We start from the raw sequence: 20,227 nt of genomic DNA, 5'->3' as shown, positions 1-20,227 counted from the left end.
GCCCCCTAGCTCATTATTCTTAAGAGGAGCTGTCTTTAGGAGTGCCTTTAGGCCTGAACTTTCCTACACACTTTTCAAATAAGGTCCATTCCTTTGGGAAGTGCTTTGAAACTTTTTCTTATGGACTGCCTCTCCCCCCTGGACAAAATGACCCACTGCTCTGGGTGCTGGGCACAAGGAGAAGAGCAGCTTGCTTTCCCAGGGTGGAACCTATGCCCTGTGAGTGAGCTGGGGTGAAGGTGGTTGGAGTCCCAGAATTCTTGGGCTGCTGTTCCTGGGATAGAGTCAGGACTGGGTGGGTACAGACTGGGTAGAGGAAGGGAACCCGAAATCTCTCAGCCACACTCACCAGGAATTTAAATTTAGCCTCTTTGGCTTGGAGTTGGAGCGGATGGAAAATGCTGGCAGCTTACCCCTTTCAGCGAGTTGTAGTAAACCTTGGCTGGGAGCTGAGGAGAGGGAGCCCTGACTTCTTGGCTGTATTTGCCTGAAGTGGGACTTTCATCAAACTGAGCTGGAGTGGGGAGGGAGAAGGTGGTGGTCCAATTGCCACAGACTCTCAATTCTCTTACCAGGTTTTACTAGGTTTTCTTGAATGAATGTTTCCTTGTTTGGTGCATGCCCTTAGAAGAATTTCCAGAGACTTTGAGTAGTGTTTTATGGTTTCCACCAGCTTTGTTTTGCTAGGCAGTGGTCCATGGAGTTCTTCACACTGACATCCCCAAGTGGAACCAGGTTAATTATTACTTATATAACAACTACATCAGTCCTGGGGCAGCTCTATGAGAAGCAGTTGGAAAAACCTCCCACACAAGTGGCTGCACATTCCATAGGTGTGGGAGTGAGAAAAATTGATTTTCCCTGCTTATACAAAGAAGTTAATTGCCCCTCCTTTACTTCCTGAAAGGAGAAAAACCTTTGCTATTTGGAGACAGGATGGAAAGCACTCTGGGTTCTCTAACTTTTTGCAGTGTAAACACATCTTTCCAGCAGTCAGATAAGCTCCAGTTTTTTGACTGGAGATGTCTCCAAGGTCCTGGGCCTCATTTTCCCTTGAAATATAAACACATACCTCCAGAGTTGGGTGAATCTGTGGAGTTCACTGTCTGTATAGTTGCAAATTAATTTTGTAAGACTTGCTCTTAGCCCAGCATCCCAAGTTTTCAGAAAATTTATTTAAAAAACCCCAACTCTGCAGAAACACAAAACTATTTTCTCTCTACCCCACGTTTCCACCTCTTGTGTTTCTCCATAGTTGGCTACTGGTAAATTGTCCCATAACATGCCACTCCATTGGTCATTTTGTTTTAATCTGACCAGTGGGAGCTAGGACTAAATCCATTGGGTTTGTCTCATATAACTTTATTTTTGGCTGTGTTGGGTCTTCGTTGCTGCACGCATGCTTTCTCTAGTTGCAGTGAGTGGGGGCTACTCTTCATTGCAGTGCGCGGGCTTCTCATCGCGGTGGCTTCTCTTGTTGCAGAGCACAGGCTCTAGGTGCACAGGCTTCAGTAGTTGTGGCTCATGGGCTCTAGAGCGCAGGCTCCGTAGTTGTGGCTCGTGGGCTCTAGAGCGCAGGCTCAGTAGTTGTGGTGCACGGGCTTAGTTGCTCCGCGGCACCTGGGATCTTCCCAGACCAGGGCTCGAACCCGTGTCCCTTGCATTGGCAGGCGGATTCTTAACCACTGCACCACTGGGGAAGTCGCCGGGTTTGTCTTAAACAGCACTTACCCAGCAGGACTCCCAAGGGCAGAATGAGGTCAGTCCCATTGTATTGGTCTTAGTCTCAGCCTCCAAGGCTCCTCCTGGTTTTAGTCAGTTGAATGCATCTCATTTACCATAAAGGTCTACCTTAGAATGTGTGGTGGCTTCCTCAGGTTTCTGTACTAACGTTCCCTACCTGGCCTGAGGCAGACACCCAGGTAGAGCTGTATATATTAATGCTTTGCACAGACTTTGCCATGACCTGCAAGAAAGAACTCTGTGGCAAATTCTATCATCCATATAACTGGCCCCAGTGAGTTGCAGCTGCCCTGAATGCCTTTGAGGCTGAGGCAGGGTCATGAATCACATCAGCTAAAGTGAGGATAAATTTCATACCAGTTTTCTAATGGAACAACTCACATTGTAGGTAAGCTTCCCACAGAGTACATGTCTGAGGGCTACTTGGTCTACCTGGGGTATTTCCTTAAAGAGAATCTTTTTTTTTTTTTTTTTTTTTTTTTGGCCACGTGGCATGTGGGATCTTAGTTCCGCCAACAGGGATCAAACCCACGCCCCCCTGCAATGGAAACGAGGAGTCTTAACCACTGGACCTCCAGGGAAGTCCCTGGGGTATTTCCTTAAACCCTTGAAAGTTTCTGATAACCGTCTCCAAATGTAAGTCAGTGTTTTTACCAGAGGTAAGTTAATGCCTGCATTTCATGCATACAGCCCCAGAGGGCACACATGGCACCCCTGGAAACAAAGAGTTTACAATTATTAGGGCCCCCAAGTGAGACTATACATCAGTTAGGCCGCACAAGTGGGCAGGATGCCTACTGGGGCCTCCGACCTCCCACCAGTGGATAAGTTTGGGCACTCTGCACTTCAGCCCAAATAATTCAGGTCAGTTCAGTTTTCAGTGCAGTTTCAAGCAGTCCTGCTTGCTCCTGCCACCAGTTCATCTGTCCCTGCGGTGCAGGTGACATCTGGAGGTGTTCTTCATGTAAGCACAGGAGCCGGGCCCGTCCCCTCCTGTCTGGTCAGTGTCAGGCAGCAGTCAGCTGGAATTTGGGAGTGTTCATAGCAGCAAGGAGGGTGGGTAGGAAAGGGGGCGCGGGGCAGCTGGTCGTGAGAGCAGCGAGGGGTGGCCTCCTTCTGGGAGGAGGGCTCCAGGAGCAGATTCTGAAAAACAGAGGTTGGTAATCCCTGCCCCCACCTCGCATCCCACCAGGTCTAAAGTTTTCCCTTCTCTTGCTTTTTTTCCCCCCTTCCATTGTTACAAAATCAGTGTGTCTCATTACTGTAATTTCACAGGTTTCTTCCATCCTCCTCCTCTCTCACCCAGACCTTTCCTCCAGGAGGGTGGGTGCAAGAGAGGCAGAAAGCCTTCTCACAGAACGTTTTCACACAATTCAAACAGACTTAATTATTAAATCGAAATCTCCTAAGAGCCTTTTCAGGCAAGCTGATCTGGGGTTATTGTTAGGGGACAGAGAGGAAGATACATTATGTCCAGAAGAATGGTCGGGGCAGAGTTTTGAATTAAAAACATTTTTTGAAACCGATCTATACGGCCCCTACCCTTAGAGAGAGGATCAGCCTTCCCTGGTGAACGCTGAATTGAAGAGTCAAGCTGCCTTACTGAGGTGTAAGGTGAAAGGTGAGTCAGACCAGCAGCTGATTGGTAGTGACCTCTGCCCGAACCAGAAAAGGCACAAATCACCCTGACAGCAAAAATCAGAAAGACCGAACCCAAAAAGCCAACAGCAGTGAGATCTTCCCAAGGGGGTGGATGGGCCCCGCTTCTTGTGAGTTGACCTTCCTTGTCTTGCAGCTTCCCTAGGAGTCCCACCAGGAGAGTCAGGCTTTCCTGATCGGCAGCGACCTCTTCAGAGGACAGGCCTTTCCATAGGCTTCTGCTGTGCAGACAGGTCCACCAGCATTCATGGTCCATTTCCACAGCTCACAGCCCCACAAGAGGGTGTCTTCCGACAGTTTCAGAGTCGGAGTTGTGCTCACGGAGCAGGGAGACCACACTTGTTTTCAGCTTAGCAGAGCTTGAAACCACAACAGGCTTCATTCAGTGAGCCTGGCCCAGGCAATTGAGGGAAACCTTGTGAATCCATGATTCCCCCGACCCCTCCCCAAACCAGCAGCTTTTCCTTGCTTGGGGCGGCAGAGGGGATAGCTGCCCCTTTCTTGTACAAAGCTAAAACTCTGCTTGGCTAGCAGGGCTTTTCTTGCAAGGACTTTTTTTTAAAGCTCCTTTCACCTGTCAGTCACAGAGTTGACCCACAACTTCATGATACACAAATGGGTGATCTGATTTCCTCAAGAGCTCATGAGCAAGCTTAAAAGCCACTTTTCAAAAAGGCACGTATCTAGGAACCATTAAGTGTACCTTAATCTGGAAACTGTCTCCCTTCTCCAACTCTCTTGGCATACTACCTTTCCTAAAGCAAACGTCGTAGCCAAAATCCAGTACAGGGACTTGTTCTGTCTGCCATACCTAGAGTCCATTAAGATTTCAGACCTCCAATTTGATGGTAAGAAGCCAGCAGCTTTCTCCTCACTGCCAGAACCTCTGGGTTAAGAGGCATCTGTTTCAGCTACAGATGGCAAAAAAACAAGGGAATTCCATTACCACTTCTTTTTGCATCTTTCTCTGATTGAGAGGAGGTGATCCCTCTCGCACTTATGACAAGCATATAACATCCAGATCAATTTCTGCCATACATTCAGATGCAGCAGCACAGAAACCAATGCAAAGCCATGTTGAAACTCTTTTTTCCCCACTGCAAAGTTTTGCACAAACTCCTAGCCGTTAAAGTCAGCATTTACAGGGATAAAAGTCACAGCTGCAGGGAGAAGCTGTTTCCTCACAGCTAGTGGGGAATGTGGAAGGGAGGCAAACTGCAGGCGGCAGGGTGGCATTTTATTTATTTATTTATTTGGCTGCATGGGGTCTTAGTTACGGCACGCAGGCTCTTCGTTGCGGTGTGCGGGCTTCTCTCTAGCGCGTGCGCTCTCTAGTTGTGGCGCACGGGCTTAGTTGCTCTGTGGCATGTGGGATCTTAGTTCCCCGACCAGGGCTCGAACCCGTGTCCCCTGCATTGGAAGGCAGATTCTTAACCACTGGACCACCAGGGAAGTCCCAGGGTGGCATTTTAGAACAGCGCTCTCCTTTTGCCCCCTTGACCTATGTGAGAAGGCTCCAGGACTTTTCTGCTCACTCACTGAGGTTTCGCTCTGTATTCCTCAGTATCTCCATTCATCCCGTGTCCCCTCCCCACGTGGCTACATGGTGCTGGTATCCAATGGAGCTCTCAATATTCCAGTCCCCCATCCACTCCCATTACCCCCTGTGTAAAGGGACTCATGTAGTGCCTTCTGAAACAGGAAGATCAGCTGGGGTAGAAAAGGAGCTAAGGATCAGTGGGGAGCAGAGAAGTGTCTTCAGGATAGCAATCCAGATTCTGTCCCTGCGGTACTGGGCAGGTTAGCTGTGTGGTCCTCCTAGACTTGCTCTGGCTGTGGAGCTAATTACCTCCCTCCTCTCCCCTGTGGGAGAGAGCAGCCTAAGCTTCTCTTGTCCCACCTAGAGTCCACCTTTAAGAATTTCAGGGTCCAGTCAGAGGAGAGAGCAAAATCCCAAAGTGCCATTAGGCTGCTGTGTTTCAAGCCTATCTCCTAACACCCAGCTAACAAACTTCCTAATCCTTTCAACAGACCTGCTTCTGGTTCCCATGGATCTTCTTCACATCCTGCTAACCAGCCTCAGGGCTCTCATCTGTCTCTCCCAGTAAACCATGAGACACACAGAATCCCGTCATCCTTGCTACCAGAATTGTTGGGCCTTTACTATTCATCTTTATTAATTTCATTCTCAATGCACATAGATATTCTAGATCAGACAGATTAGTTATTATTTATGCAATAATTTAAAAATAATAATATTACGTAAGTAATTATAACTGCATCAGTACCCCTTGCCCCAGTGCTTACCTGGGCGATGCGATGAAAGCCAGATGGGAAAATCTCCAGCAGGGGTGTCAGGCACTCCATAGGTGAGGGGTGGAGAAAAGTGAATTTTCTTTGCTTATGTGCAGGAGAAAGAGGCACCTGCTTCCTTCTCTCCCAGAAAGAGGGAGAAAAACCTTTGTTGCATGGAGACAGGATGGAAGGATCCCGGGTTCTTCCTCTGACCTTCTGGAACATAAATACATCTCTGCAGGAGCCAGAACAACCCTGGTGGCTCCAGTTTTTATGACTTAGAGCTGACTCCAAGGTCTTGGGCCTCATTTTCGCTTGAAATGTAAACACACCATCCTGAGTTAGGTAAATCTCTCTAGAGTCATCTCACTATACAGTTGTAAGTTAACCTTGCTGAGGATCCCAAGTTTTCAGCATCCTTTATCCAGAAAACCCCAACTCTTCAAAGTCAGAGATTTAGCTTCTCTTGCTAACAGTTTGCTCCACTGGACCACGTTGGGAGCAGGACGGAGGCACCACTCCCAAGACCCAGCGGTTTGTGCTGCCCCAGGTAATTCCACGAGAACTGGCTTTGCTCTCCTGCCGTGTGAGCTTCAGCACCATGCCTTGGGCTGCCAGGCTAAAGCATGAGGCGGCAGCGAGAAAGGGAGGAGGCAGCTTGGGCAAGAGGGTCGGTGAGTGAACAGGCGTTGAGGAAACCTTCCGCATGTGGGTAGTGGGAGTACTTTGTGTGCAGTGCTCGGGGGAGAGGATATTTCTTGAGTAAACAGAGAACGTCAGTGTTAGATTCCTAAAAAGGAAGATGAGGGGGCTGGGGAAGCAATAAGCTAGGAAGCAAGTGTATTTAAAAGGTATATTGATAAAAGCCACTTCCTCTGGAGAGAGGAGGGAGGAAGAATCTGTTCCTTCCCGAGGCTGGGGAGGGAGGGGCCGGCCTGATGCCAGGAGCTACAAATACCATCCCCCAGGACCCCTCCCTCTCCCAGGGGCCCAGGGGGACCCAGGGGGACCCGGGCTCGAGGTGGCATGTGCTACTGCTGGTAACGGGCTGAGCTCTGGCTGCCTCCTGTCCCCCTCCCACCCTCAATCTCCTCCCCCTCTGATCAGAAAGACCAAAGGGTCCAGAGGTCCTGAAAGTTGCCAGGAGCCTCCTGATTGCGGTCTTTGCTGGAGTGAGGTCCTGGATCCCTGGCCAATGGTTTGCGGAGGGGTGGGGCTTCCGGGGCTGGGGGCCGGGCACACACACACAAAAATAAATAAATAAAAAATTTTAAAAAAAGATGGTGGAGCCCCTTTTCTGGGCTGAAACCCAAGAGAGCGCTGAAGAAGGAGCATGTGCATTTGTTCTGCTTGGGGTTAGGGGGCCATGTCTGTATGGAAGGCAAAGCGGGGGTCAGGTAACCTCCGCAGATGGACCCTAGCGGCTTCTGCCTGGACAGCCTCACCACACGATGTGCACGAGGCCACACTTTTTCTCCCAGAACATAATCTGAGAAACCGTCTGGCTGCCTTGGGTCAAAGGTGCAGTAATGGATGGCTTAGTGAGAAGTAGGTGGTCAGCTCCTAGAAGCAGTGACCAGATGACCCTCACATGTAAAGATCATAGTGATCAAGACCTACGGCCTCTTTTAAGATTTCTCAGGGTGGTGACCTTTACATTTCATTCCTAAGGCCGTGACCTTGTAGAAATATGCTAAAGTCCCGCTGAAGTAGTCACATCTGCCCCGATGTAAGATGAAGCTTTCTGTGCTGAAGAAAAGGAAATTCACAATCTTAAAATCAAAAAGTTTATGTCTTTTAAAGTTTCTAACAGCCTAGAAGTGCTTCTTAGTAAAATACATTTATGTGAGTTGTATCCCCGGAGTGGCTTTTATCTTTTAAAAGTTAATATTTCAGGGGTCCAAAAGATAGTCTGTAGTCAACTTGAAAGCAGGCGGAGCATAGCAGACAGTCTGGGAGAAGTGAAAGAGAGGGTTGATGCAGAAACTCAATGATGCTTTCCAGATTTGGTGGGAGAGAGGGTGGCTGACCCAGGCAGAGCAGCCTGCTGGGGGGCCTGGCGAAGCACCTGTGGACACTGATAAGCCTCCCTGGATTCTGGGCAGATCCTGTTCATTTTTCTGAGTCACCCAACCCTCACCTCCTTCGGTAGGAGAGGAGCAGGTAAGGCTGTGATGTTTGTGATGCTTTTTTGTAAAGTGTGTGTGGGGGGTAAGAGGTAGCATTGTGTGTGTTTATCTCATGTTGCAAAGTAGAGCCCTGTCCCAGCTCCCTTCACACCACAGAACCCAGTCCTCTTTGGAGCGGGAGGCCTCTGCTGGGCTTAACCCACCACCACGCAGACCCAGCCGCAGAGACCTGGGACCTGGGTGGGTCCAGGCACTTTCAGGACCGAAGACAACTTTCTTCAACAAATGACAGGGATTACTCACCCCTCAAATATAAGTGGGGGTTATTCATTATTTGCCCCTTTAAATCTTGAGTTAATCTTACATTGATGTTAACGGTGATATTGACTTACTGGCTCTATTTCACAAGACTTCCTTTCAGGAGAGATTGAAAGGCATCCCGTTCCTAGGGCTGTGACTGTAGATACCCATTTTGAGATCGAGCTGTAACAGCTGTGACAGTTCTTATCTTCCTCTCTGTGATTTCTACATGCAATAAGGATATCCTTTCTCATCTAGAGGAGAGTGCCACTGTAACCTTTTTAGTACAGATTTCCCCAGTTAAAAATTAGCAAAACTAGCTAAAGCTTCTGCATCTCTTTCTTCTCATGGCATGTCCTCGACTTGACGTGATAAGGGAAAAGCAGCAGGGGCCCTGACACCTTTTCTGTAAATATCAGTGTGACATTCTAGTTTCACAGCAGTTAAGCTGTTGACATAAAAGCATCCGGCTGGTATAAAATCCAGAAGCTTAATCAGGCCCTCGGCAAGACAAACATTTTGCACACAGCAGAAAATACGAGGAGGAGATGAATGTCTCTCTCAATACTTGACTAAGTATATTGGTTAGACATGTGTTGCAGATTATAGAAAACCCTCTAGAAATGGCATGAACAAATAAGGGGTAGATTTGCATCATCGCAAGAAGTTTGGAGGTAGGCAGCCCCCGGGGGCCAGCACAGTCGCTCAGCAAGGCTGTCAGACACCAGGGCTCTTTCTTTCTTTCTGCTTTGACTTCCTTAGTGGGTGGTCTTTTGACATCATGCTTTGTCACCTCATGGTCACAAGGTGGCTGCAATCTCTTCAGGATCCAGGCTGGAAGAAAGAGTCAAGAATGAAAAGGGAAAATATAAGGGAAGGGCCTTTTCTTCGTGAGGCCTCTTCTTCTGGCACTGGTAGCTGGCTGCCTGTATCTCGTTGACCACCATGGTGATGTCACATGCCCACTAGTTTTAAGTGAGGCTGGGAAATTAAGTAATGTGCTTTCCTGCCTCTGCACTAGAGGAAGGCAAAGAAAAAGGTGACTGGGAAGGTGGGTTGAATGTGCCAACCTACAATTTCTGCCACAAGGGGTCACGGTAAAGTACTACTGAATGGAAGAAAACAGGGCTAGCAGTAGGCCTTACCTACATAAATTGTTTTCTCCCAGGTGGGGAGAAGGTCATGGTCAGGACTGGTGTCTGACCAAATAGGCTATGGAAGTTGGGAAAAGAAGAGTCAGGATTGGCTAAGAAATCCATCCATGTGCAGAACTAGCGCCCTACAAGAAGCCCTCCAAGTACTAATAATGATGGAACGAGGGACGGTCAAGTTTAATATCCCTAATTTGGGAAGAGATGTTAAAGACTGCTAATATCGGTAGGACTGATGTGTATCAAATATTATTCCAGGTACTTATGGATGTTTTCCCACAGTAACGTTTGAACCAAATACTGTTGTTCATGTTGAACAGTCACTAATGAATACTCGAAGAGGGCACACAGTAAGTGGAAGTGGAGGATTTGAGCCCAGGCCTGCCCGACCAATTCCAGGACTCTCTTTCTTATCCCATGCGGCCTTAGGTACCCTGAGGCCCCACAGGGACAACTCTGGTTCATCTTCCTTATGATGGTGGTGCCCAGGCATCCACGAACTTTTGAGTGGGACCAGGAATACTGAGTCCCAGTCCTACCAGTTATAACCCTCATAGTGGGTTATGATTGCCTCCAACCACTGCTCTTCCTCTAGAACAGGAGCCCCCATGAGGGCGAGGACTGTGTCATGTTCACTGTCGTATCCCAACCTAACTGGCATAGAGTAGGTGCTCAATAAATATTTGCTGGATAAGCAATGATTGAAGGACTGTGCTATTACAATATCTGTATTATGAGTGCCTGATGCTACACTGTGGTAGCCACTCGTTAAATTTTTCTTAAGTGGTCCATGTAGGAAGGAGACTGTATCTCCAACTGACAGGTTTAGAGAACAATTCATGGGAGAGTCAGTCAGCGTTGAGCCTGTCTTTGTGACAGGAGTACGAAACACTGAGGCTTGGGGAAGAGTGCTTTAGGTGGAGGAAGAGGGGACAAGGTCGTAGAGATGGGAAAGTACAGACTATTCAGGGAGAGGCCAACCTGAATGGAGAGAAGTCACAGCTGAAGGGTAATAGTAGGTATGGGAGAAAAGGGATTGTTGCCAAATATGATTGGGAAACATTTGGTTAAATAAGCTAGGTTTTCTGTTACAATTCTCAGAGCCTTTAACAATGCTCCTGTGACTCCAAGCCTCATTTCTCAAACATTTGGCCTTTGGGGCCCTTTTCTTGCAGAGCATTTCATGGAATGAATTTTCCACAGAATGCATTTTGCGAAATGTTGATCTAGTTCAGCTCCACATTTATAGACAAGGAAACTGAGACCCAGAGAAGAGAGGTGGCTTATTCAGAGCCACATAGCAGAACTTGGATTAGAACCCAGATCAGATCACTTGACCTCCAGTATAGTGCTCATTTGTAATGTGAAGACTATGTGTTTATAAAGGACAGCTTCTTCCTTACAGGGAACTTTTATTTATCTGTTATTCAGACAACAACCTTGGTGCTAAAATTTCCCCCAGTTTTGTACAGTGGTATTTTATATTCATCACCATGATGCTGAGCAGAGATGAGAGCTGCTGTCATTGCCTGTGCAGCCTCCAGAATCTTGGGAAGGTTTGTCTTAAATCAGCCCCATGTTTGCCTGGAGGGCAAAGAAAAGATGCTTTTTCTGTACAGCCATTTTTAAGGGGATACAGGGACTGCAGAAGTTTACAACTTGTGCTTCTCTCCTCAGCCTTTTCTTGTCCCCAGCCTGCTGTGGTAGGCAGAATGGGCCCCCAAAGATGTCCACATCCTAATCCCTGGAACATATGACTATGTTACCTAATATGGCAAAAGGGACTTTGCAGATGTAATTAGGTTATGGACTTTAGGGAGATTATCCTGGATTATGTGGGTAGGCCCAATCTAATCACATGAGCCCTTAAAAGCAGAGAACTTTCTCTGGCTGGAAGCAGAAGCAAAACAACAGAAGGGCAAGCCAGAGAGAAATGAAGTATGAAAAAGACTCCATGCTGTCTTGAAGATGAAGGGGGCAACATGACAAGAAATGCCGGTGGCTTTGAGTTGCTGAGAGAGGCGCCATCAAAGGAACAGGGACCCCAGTCCTCAGTCCTACAACCACAAGGAACTGAATTCTGCCAAAAACATGAATAAGCATGGAAGCAGAGTCTCCCCTCCAATCAGAGCCTAGGCCCTGAGTCCCGGAGCAGAGGAACCAGTGGAGCCCATCAGACTTCTGACTTCTAGGCTGTGAGATAATAAATTTGTGTTGTTTTAAGCCGCTTGTTTATTTTGACAGCCTTAGGAAACTAACACACCTAAGTCATTAACATATCCAAAGTGGAAGCTGTGAAGGGAATAGAGGTTAGGAAGGGGCACCACTGGGCTGAGGGCTTTGGGGCTGTGTGTGAATTAGTTTTTAGCATTTTTAAAAAAGATCAGTTGATTTGAGTCATTCACATCCTTCCCTCCCAGCCAGGCATCCCTGTATCTCTATGGGGAAAGGCTGCTGGAGGCTCAAAGGGCTCCCTGACAGGGCCAAGTACGTGTCTTTTCAAGCATATCTGTGCGCTGTGACAACCAGGTTCTGAGGTCTCCTTCATAAATGGCCCAAGACCTTTGCAACTCAACTGCTGGCCAATATTAGTGGGTATATCACTTGAAATAAAGGGGCCTCTCATTTACTAATCCTGACAGGTTGAAGTGCTGTTATTAAAGATAGCACTAAGGGCTCCTGCTGGTGAGCAGCCCAGGCTTCTCTGGGAAGCCTGTAGCTTTTCAACAGAGGGCATTTCCCAGAAGGGGAGCCGTTTGTCTGGGGCTCCAAAATAAACATCACCATGCCGGAGAAGGAATTTCAGCTTCCATGGTAGATAACCCGACTACCCTTAGATCTACAGCCAGTTTCTGAGTCTTGGTACTCTTTTGTTTCTAAATGTGGAGGAAAGTGTTTGCATTCTTTTATTTTACTAAAATAAAAGGGAGACTTGGAGAGGGGCTCGGCTTTGCTGGCCTGAAACCTTTCTTCTTTTTGTTCCCATTTTGTTTGATTTTCTGAACCTATTTAAGGTTTTAACACAACAGATCTAATTATTTAAAGTCATGGAAATTTTTGCACAGCATCTAATCTCGGATGAGACGCATTGTTACAGAGTACTTTTCATTTTTTAAAAGCTCAGGATTAATTTTAATGTTAAAGAAATTTGGAAATTCTGTACTGGATAAAAGTGCAGTTTAAAATCAGGGAAGCTTCTTGGATTACTTAGGACAAAACATCCTTTTTTATTAAACTTGACTGTATCTGCAGGCTGTTTTATTCATGCTCTATTGTCATCTCTAAAGCACGTAGAAGATGCTTTTCCCACAGTGTGATTCAATACAGGCGCCCAAAAAGATGCTCTCAGATTTCATGTGTCTGGGTAATTAGCTGAGTTTGAGCGGCTCAGTTAAACCGTTTGAAGGTCAATAATGCATGAATTTCTGGCAGACTGCCTAGAAGAGCCCAAAACACACTTGTATAAGGACTAAACATGTTTATTTTGTGTTTTAAATATGAAATAACGTTAGGATTAGTTTTGCCTAGAATTTAATTTTATGGCAGATTCATGTTTTAGTGTGACACAGAATAGTTCTGATGTGAATCCTTTCCAAATTTCCAAAGAAGTATTTCCTCTCTTTTGCATATTTGGTAGCACGGTTTCTTATGGACCTTAAAATCAAATTCAAGCACCCCAAATTAAAATGTCAGAGTTTAGATTCCATGAGGAGGCCCTCTTGGAATTTGTTTAGGTGCCTTAATTCAAAGCATAAGATAAATGTAAATACTGCATGGTAGTTAATTTTTTTCCCCTAAAGATAAAGTGTTTATGGAAAACTAATTTTGTCCCTAAAATTTAACTAGAGCATTCAGATATCAAAATAAACATTCAATTTTGATAAAGATGCTTTTACTTCAGAGATTTTTTTCAGTGAACAAAGCAAATGCAGGTTTGGGACCAGCAGCTTGTATCTTGATTTTGGTTCTGCCTTTCTCACTTGGAAAGTGCAATGTTTAGGCTTGTTTTAACTTTAGTAAAACTTCCAACTGATTATCTGTAACTGGCAGATTTAGGAGTCCTGTGTTCCTGGTTGAAGAGTTCTCCAGTACCATAGCTCCTGGGGAGGGTTTGCTTGTTCTACTCCAGCTGCCTTATCTGGGTCTGGTGAAAGGCAATCTTGCTGTGTCCATATTTGTCATGAGTGTACCTCTTGCTGTTTTTACACTGGGGCATGAGTATTCATGCCTCATGAATTGTCCAGGAAATAGCTCTTTCAGCCACTTCTCTTTGCTGTTAGAAAACAGCCAGGTTAGGGTATTCTAGAGGCCTTCAACCTGAGGCATATGGTGGAGGCCTTTGTGTCCTGACATAAAGAAACCACCTCCTTTTCCTCAGAATTTTGATGAGGTTTTTCATTGCAGCGGATTATTGCTGAGCTATTGTCACCAGCTCCGGGAACAAGCCACACTCCCAGGGTTCTGCTCCTAATGGCCAGGGGCTTTCTAGACCACTGTCATTAGGCACCAGGGAGCAGGAATTGATTGCCTGGGGCTATATGAATTTATGTCCATCACACAGGAAGGTGATTCTAGTCACAGTTTTAGAATCCCAAGCCATGAGGAGCCTGCTCCAGACTTTACTGGATGTCATCTGCTTTTGATAGTGGAGAGCTCCATATTTTCATTTTATCTACATGCTACATACATTTAATTTGCCTTGCATTTTTTTCTTCCCTAAAAAAGTGGACTCTTAAAGAATAATTGTTTTCAAACTCATATAATTTGCCTCATTATTATAACTTGGAATTTTTTAAAAAATTTATATACCAACTAAATCCTTTGGGAATACAACAAGGTAGCAATAAAAATGTCCTTTGCAGAAAAGGTAGCATTAAATGTAGCAGGTGCTAATCTGTATGATTCTACTTTGTTGGTTATTTTTTGTGAACCCAGCCTTTTGGCTAAACACTTCTCCCATTTCCGTAGCACCCAAGAGTACAAGACTGTGTGAACTGAGAGAACATTTTTGTGAACTGTTTACTCTGGCCCACCCTGCTCCAGCTCAAGGGTCAGAGGTCCACAGCAGGCCTGGACTTAAGGGTGCCTTCAGTTCCTCTGAGGTAGTTGAGGATAAAGCCAAAGGTCTGGCCTTCTCTTATTGTGAAATCTAATTACATTTATAAGAGGGGTCTTCTGCACAGGAAGTTAATTTTTGGTGGAAAACTCTGTAAGAGTCATTGCATTCCAGAAACCCAAGTGCAAGAGTAAGTGAAGCAAACTATGGCTGCAGCTGGAAAATGATTCCTGCATCTGTCACCAATGTTCCTGTGTCAGGGTTCACTCTGCTTTCCTGCACAAAAAACTCTTGATGATTTATGCACCTGAAGACGTATCTTAGCAACGGCTGTGAAGGGGAAATGTACTGAGAAACTTTCTCTAGCCTTTGTCTAGAGGGAGCTCCAAAGCAGAGGTTACATGCTATTTAACATGTTCTCTACAAGGCAGTTGACATATAATTGTATTAGTTTTAAAAAGAAAAAGGCAGGGACTTCCCTGGTGGCGCAGTGGTTAAGAATCCACCTGCCAGTGCAGGGGACACGGGTTTGAGCCCTGGTCTAAGAAGATCCCACATGCCGCGGAGCAGCTAAGCCCGTGCGCCACAGCTACTGAGCCTGCTGCTAAGCTTAAGGATTGAACTAGAAAATGGGCTGTTTTAGGTCTGACCCAAAGGCATAGTGGAGACCCCTTACTGGACCTTAGTACAGCTTCCTTGTTTCATTTGCACAGAAATGGGCAGCCACTGGCAGGGGGCACAGCAGGGACATCAGACATGTACTGACTTTCTAGCCACTCATCTCTTTATTTTAATGTCTCTGGTCCTCCCCCCTGCACTACACGCCAATCTCAAAGTTCAAAGATCAAAGTGACTGGGTTTAGGCCAGGGATGCAGTGAGGCTTGAGTGTGTATTGTGTGGTTGAGCAAATCCTTTTTAGGTTTTGCTCTCTACTTCTCCAGTACTCTAGCCTTTATCTTTCTAGGAGAGAAGAACTTTTCCCTCCTTTTTGAATTAAGGACTTCTAAGTCCATATGAAATGGGGCAGGTAATCAATTTAAGATCACATACAAGAAAAAAGTCACTTAGACTGTCTTGGAAGATGGGGAAGAGAGTTATATAAGTTTGTTATAAATTAAGCACATAGAGTTATGTTTAAGAAGCATAAAAATATGTGAGATTGTACTTTAATTCTATATTTTGTCAGGTTGAGGAGGGAGATGAAAGAGAAGAAAATAAATCTCAGATGCGGAGAGTAAAAAGAAAAGCAAAGGGAATGAAGATAGGGAGAAAGGTTTATTACCCTTAGTTCAGAGGTGGAGTTTCTAGGAGGATTTTGAGTTTTAGGTCAGTTAACGTTCCTCTTGGACATTAAGTTTCATAGCATCATCTCTTATCACCGCCCTTTGAAATGCTGATTGATTAGTCATTCATGCTAGTTTCTCAGAATGCCGTAGGTATCTTAGCATCACCCAATGGGACAGCAGCAAGCAGGCCAAGAGGAGATCCTTCCCTTGGCTGACAAAGCAGGCAGCAATTCTGCCCTGTGTTGTGACCGTCCAAGGTCAAAAATGCCCCAGCCTGCCAAATAGAGAAGCTTAGGTAAACAAGGGAACAGACCAATGTGATCTTTAACAGCAAACTGCTTATCACTTCCCTGATGGCAGTCCTTTATCTTTCATGAAGATACACGAAGTACTGTGAGCCACTTACCAGCTTTGGCTACAACCCTTTACCCCTGGCCAGTCCTGTCACTTTCCTTCCTCCTTAACAACCAGTGCAATGTATTGGTTTCCTCACTGTCACTGGAGAGTCAAATGCAGGGTATAGCCAAGTTTTCTAAATTCTTTGGCTTGCCTCTGGCCACAATTGACTCCCATGCAGCCCCAGGACCATATTTATTGTTCAGTGGTTAGCTACTTTGACACTGCTGTCATTAACACCCTAACGTCTCCAAAGAGCGGTCCTCAGACCTGCAGCATGAACATCAACTGGGAGGTTGTTAGAAATGCAGGATCATAGGCTTATTTTCAGATCTTCTGAGTCAGATTCTACACACTACCACAATTGCCGGATGATTCTCACATGCACATTAAAGTTTTAGCCCTTTTGGCCTCCCTGACTCCCATCTTTTTGATTCCAGATTGCTTCATCTGCCAGAAACCACACTTAAGTGACCTTGAGACTCAGGGCTCCTTCATAATCTTTGTGTTCATTTTAAAATTTCCTAGGGTACTCTGAGAATGACCCCTCAAATTCCCTTTCTCCTCTTCACCTCCTCATTCCCATTTTTTCTCCTCCCATTGCTATTTTCTTTCTCCCTAACTTTACAGAGATCAGATGACTTTGCTGTGCTAATATTTTTTTCCTTCTATGCCTCAATATATTTCTGGTCTTCTGCCACCCTCTATTTTCTCAAGTTTCAGATGAAGTAATATCCTTCTCATTTCTAACAATAGTTCTTTTACCAGTGCCTTTTATTTATTTTTTAATTAATTAATTTTTGGCTGAGTTGGGTCTTCGTTGCTGCACTCGGGCTTTCTCTAGTTGCGGCGAGCGGAGCAAGGGGCTACTCTTTGTTGCAGTGCACGGGCTTCTCATTGCGGTGGCTTCTCTTGTTGCGGAGCACGGGCTCTAGGCACGCGGGCTCAGTAGTTGTGGCGCACGGGCTTAGTTGCTCCGCAGCATGTAGGATCTTCCTGGCCCAGGGCTCGAACCCGTGTCCCCTGCATTGGCAGGCAGATCCTTAACCACTGCGCCACCAGGAAAGTCCCTACCTGTTCCTTTTATACACTTTCCTTTTCCCTTCCTTTAGGATCTTGCTGTCTTACTGGTCTTCTTTCTCACAGAATTATTTCCATCGTCTCCACTAAACCCTTCCTTTTTGTATCCAAATGTGCAAACATGTTCTTTTAAGAAAATCACAGCATACACATTTTACATTCACTTGATCCTACTTTTTTTCTGGTTTGTGTTCTGTTTCTCCTCTTTCACAATCAGATTTTTCCAACAAATGGTCTAGAACCATGGTTTACAGTTGGGGCAATTTTGACCCCCAACCCCTTCCTTTCAGGGACATTTGGCAGTATCTGGAGACATTTTTGGTTGCTGCAGCTGTGGGAGATGTTCCTGGCATCTGGAGGCCAAGGATGCTACTGAACATCGTGCAGTGCACAAGACAGCCCTCACAACAAATAATTCTCTGGCTATGGTGACCAACCATCCTGGTTTGCCTTCAGCTTTCTGGTTATAGCACTGAAAATCCTGTGTCCCAGGAAACCCCTCATTCCTGGGCATACTGGGATGGTTGGTCACCCTGTATCTGGCCCCAAACGTCCAAAGTGCCAAAGATGACAAACCCTGCTCTAGAAGGAAGACCCATTAACTTCACTTTCTTCTCACCAACTCCCTTCCCTTCAGTCTGTTTTTTTTTTTTTTTTTTTGACTGCACACCACGTGGCTTGTTCCCCAACCAGAGATTGAACCCGCACCCTCGGCAGTGAAAGCACAGAGTCCTAACCACTGGACTGCCAGGGAATTCCCCAATCTGATGTTTAATTTCTGTTCCTTCCCATGAAAACAGTTCTCTTGAAAGTCACCAATGGTCACCTTGTTCCAATCAAGTAATCCAATTGCCTCTTCTCCTCCCCTCAACCTTTTTGATCTCTTTCAAGCATTTGACACTGTTAATTTGCTCTTCATTTTTAAAAATATTTTTTATTATTTATTTGGCTGCACTGGCTCCTAGTTGTGGCACATGGGATCTTCGCTGCAGCGTGTGGGGTCTTTAGTTGTAGCATGCAAACTCTTTGCTGAGACATGCATGTGGGATCTAGTTCCCTGACCAAGGATCAAACCCGGGCCCCCTGCATTGGGACCACAGAGTCTTAACCACTGGACCACCAGGGAAATCCCTGCTATTCATTTTGAAGTCTTTTCCTCATAATCTTGCTTCTCTCCCTCCTACCCTCATCATTGTGCCTTCTCTCTTTTGTGGGTTCCTATTTCTACTACATCTTAAACGTAGGTAGTCTCTCAGTTAAGTGTTCCTTGGCTCTCTTCTTTACTCTTCTAATAAAAGAATTTCACTCCTTTTTTTATTTTTTGCCTGTGCTATGCAGCTTGTGATCTTAGTTCTCCGACCAGGGATTGAACCTGGACCCTCGGCAGTGAGAGCACGGAGTCGTAACCACTGGACTACCATGGAATTACCTAATTTCACTCCTTATCTTCAGCTCTCATCTTTATTGGTTGATTCCCAAATCACTTTCCTGAGTCCTAGTCCTTCATTTCCAATTAATTGAGGGGTTCCCTTGGATACCCAGCAGAATCTAAAACTCAACCTGATTAATGGCAGGTTAAGAAGAACAATTTTATATGTTGGCAAAGAGGAAAGATAATACAGTCTACCTTCTATTTCCAGTCTTATCTTCTATTTTGGTCTGATATAACCCTTAAACTCTACCCAACCAGGATAACTCTCTCCATGCTCTTATATAACTTGTGATTCCCTCCTTCCATGATTTTGTTCCATGTATTCTTAAATGTAGTATTTTTTGTTTGTTTTTTTGTTTTGTTTTGTGGTACGCGGGCCTCTCACCGCTGCGGCCTCTCCCGCTGCGGAGCACAGGCTCCGGACGCGTAGGCTCAGCGGCCATGGCTCACGGGCCCAGCCGCTCCGTGGCATGCGGGATCCTCCCGGACCGGGGCACGAACCCGCGTCCCCTGCATCGGCAGGCGGACTCCCAACCACTGCGCCACCAGGGAAGCCCCTGTTCCATCTATTCTTGAAAACTGTAAATCACTTCTGCCTTTTCCTTCTTCAGATCTTCCTAATCATTTCAATCAGGAAAGTGTGGAATGACAAAAATACTGGATTAGGAGTCAGAAGATCTATTTCTGTCACTTTACTTTCTTTTAGGATTGGGACAATTACTTGAACTTTCTATGGCTATATATATTTTAAATGAAGAAATAATAATCCTATCTGTGCCTGTCTCAGGTAGCTAATATGAAAAAATGCTTTGAAAGATGTGAATTGCCATATAAGCATTGTCTGACTTGAACTCCAATAGCACTTTGAGCCTTTCATATAGAAACTTATTATCTCTTGCTTATAAAGTAGTGACAATTAGACTTCTTAAAAGTAGAGATCATAAACTAAGCCTTTTTCTTCTGTAGTTTCTATCATTGTGCATATAATGTTAACAGATTGAGTAAAGACTGATGAAAGAAAAGCAATTCCACCTGATATTCAGTCTTTATTCTTGATTCACTAATTCCAGATATTTTATACTATATCAAATTTATCACCCTTTTTTTTTTTTTTTTAATCTCCAATTTAGGTGATGTCTTTCCAGTGCAAATGAATCCAATAGCTCAATCTCAGTTTATACCTTTGGCTGAAGTTCTTTGCTGTGCTGTATCTGATATGAATGCTGCTCAGATTGTAGTAACACAGGAATCACTATTGGAACATTTGGTGAAACATTACCCAGGTAGAGTAACAAGTTTTTCTCTATTAGTTCATTGTATGTGTTTGGTTTCTATTTATAAATCATCTTAAACACATAAACTGGGCAATATCTAATTTTTTTTCTATTATAGAACCTTGTATTAGAGCCCCGGTGGAAAAAGGTCTGCATCAGCAAGTTTATGAGTATTTCTTTTATTTTCCAGATGAACTTTTTCAAAATTATGTTTATGGTAATAATTAAGTCAGACTCTGTAGAAAGGAGTGCAAAGGAAAAAATGAAGATTCAATTTCTCCCCCGCCTCCTTTTTTTTTGACCGTGCCCCTCGGCATGTGGGATCTTAGCTCCCCAACGAGGGATTAAACCCGTGCCCCCTGCAGTGGAAACGTGCGCGCGAGTCTTAACCACTGGACCACCAGGGAAGTCCCTGCCTCCTATTC

The 20,227-nt window shown here is 45.3% G+C and overlaps 1 protein-coding gene across 2 annotated transcripts in view; it reads left to right on the top strand.

Moving 5' to 3' along the window:
- STOX1 (storkhead box 1) overlaps window positions 1-20,227 on the top strand; it is a 50,912-nt gene that overhangs the window by 23,201 nt on the left and 7,484 nt on the right. The window contains exons 1-2 of one of the 2 annotated variants that reach the window (XM_079899205.1): window positions 2,196-2,379; window positions 19,659-19,811. In XM_079899205.1, the coding sequence (XP_079755331.1) occupies window positions 19,679-19,811 (133 nt within the window). In that variant the 5' untranslated portion in view covers window positions 2,196-2,379; window positions 19,659-19,678. Of the gene's footprint in view, window positions 1-2,195; window positions 2,380-19,658; window positions 19,812-20,227 lie in introns of those variants that run through there. The other variant, XM_079899204.1, reaches the window with a different exon arrangement.

The sequence above is a fragment of the Stenella coeruleoalba genome (assembly GCF_951394435.1).
Source record: "Stenella coeruleoalba genome assembly, chromosome: 16".
Lineage (NCBI taxonomy): Eukaryota > Metazoa > Chordata > Mammalia > Artiodactyla > Delphinidae > Stenella > Stenella coeruleoalba.
The sequence above is the reverse complement of the archived record's forward strand: the minus strand, read 5'-3'. Positions and strand labels throughout refer to the sequence as shown.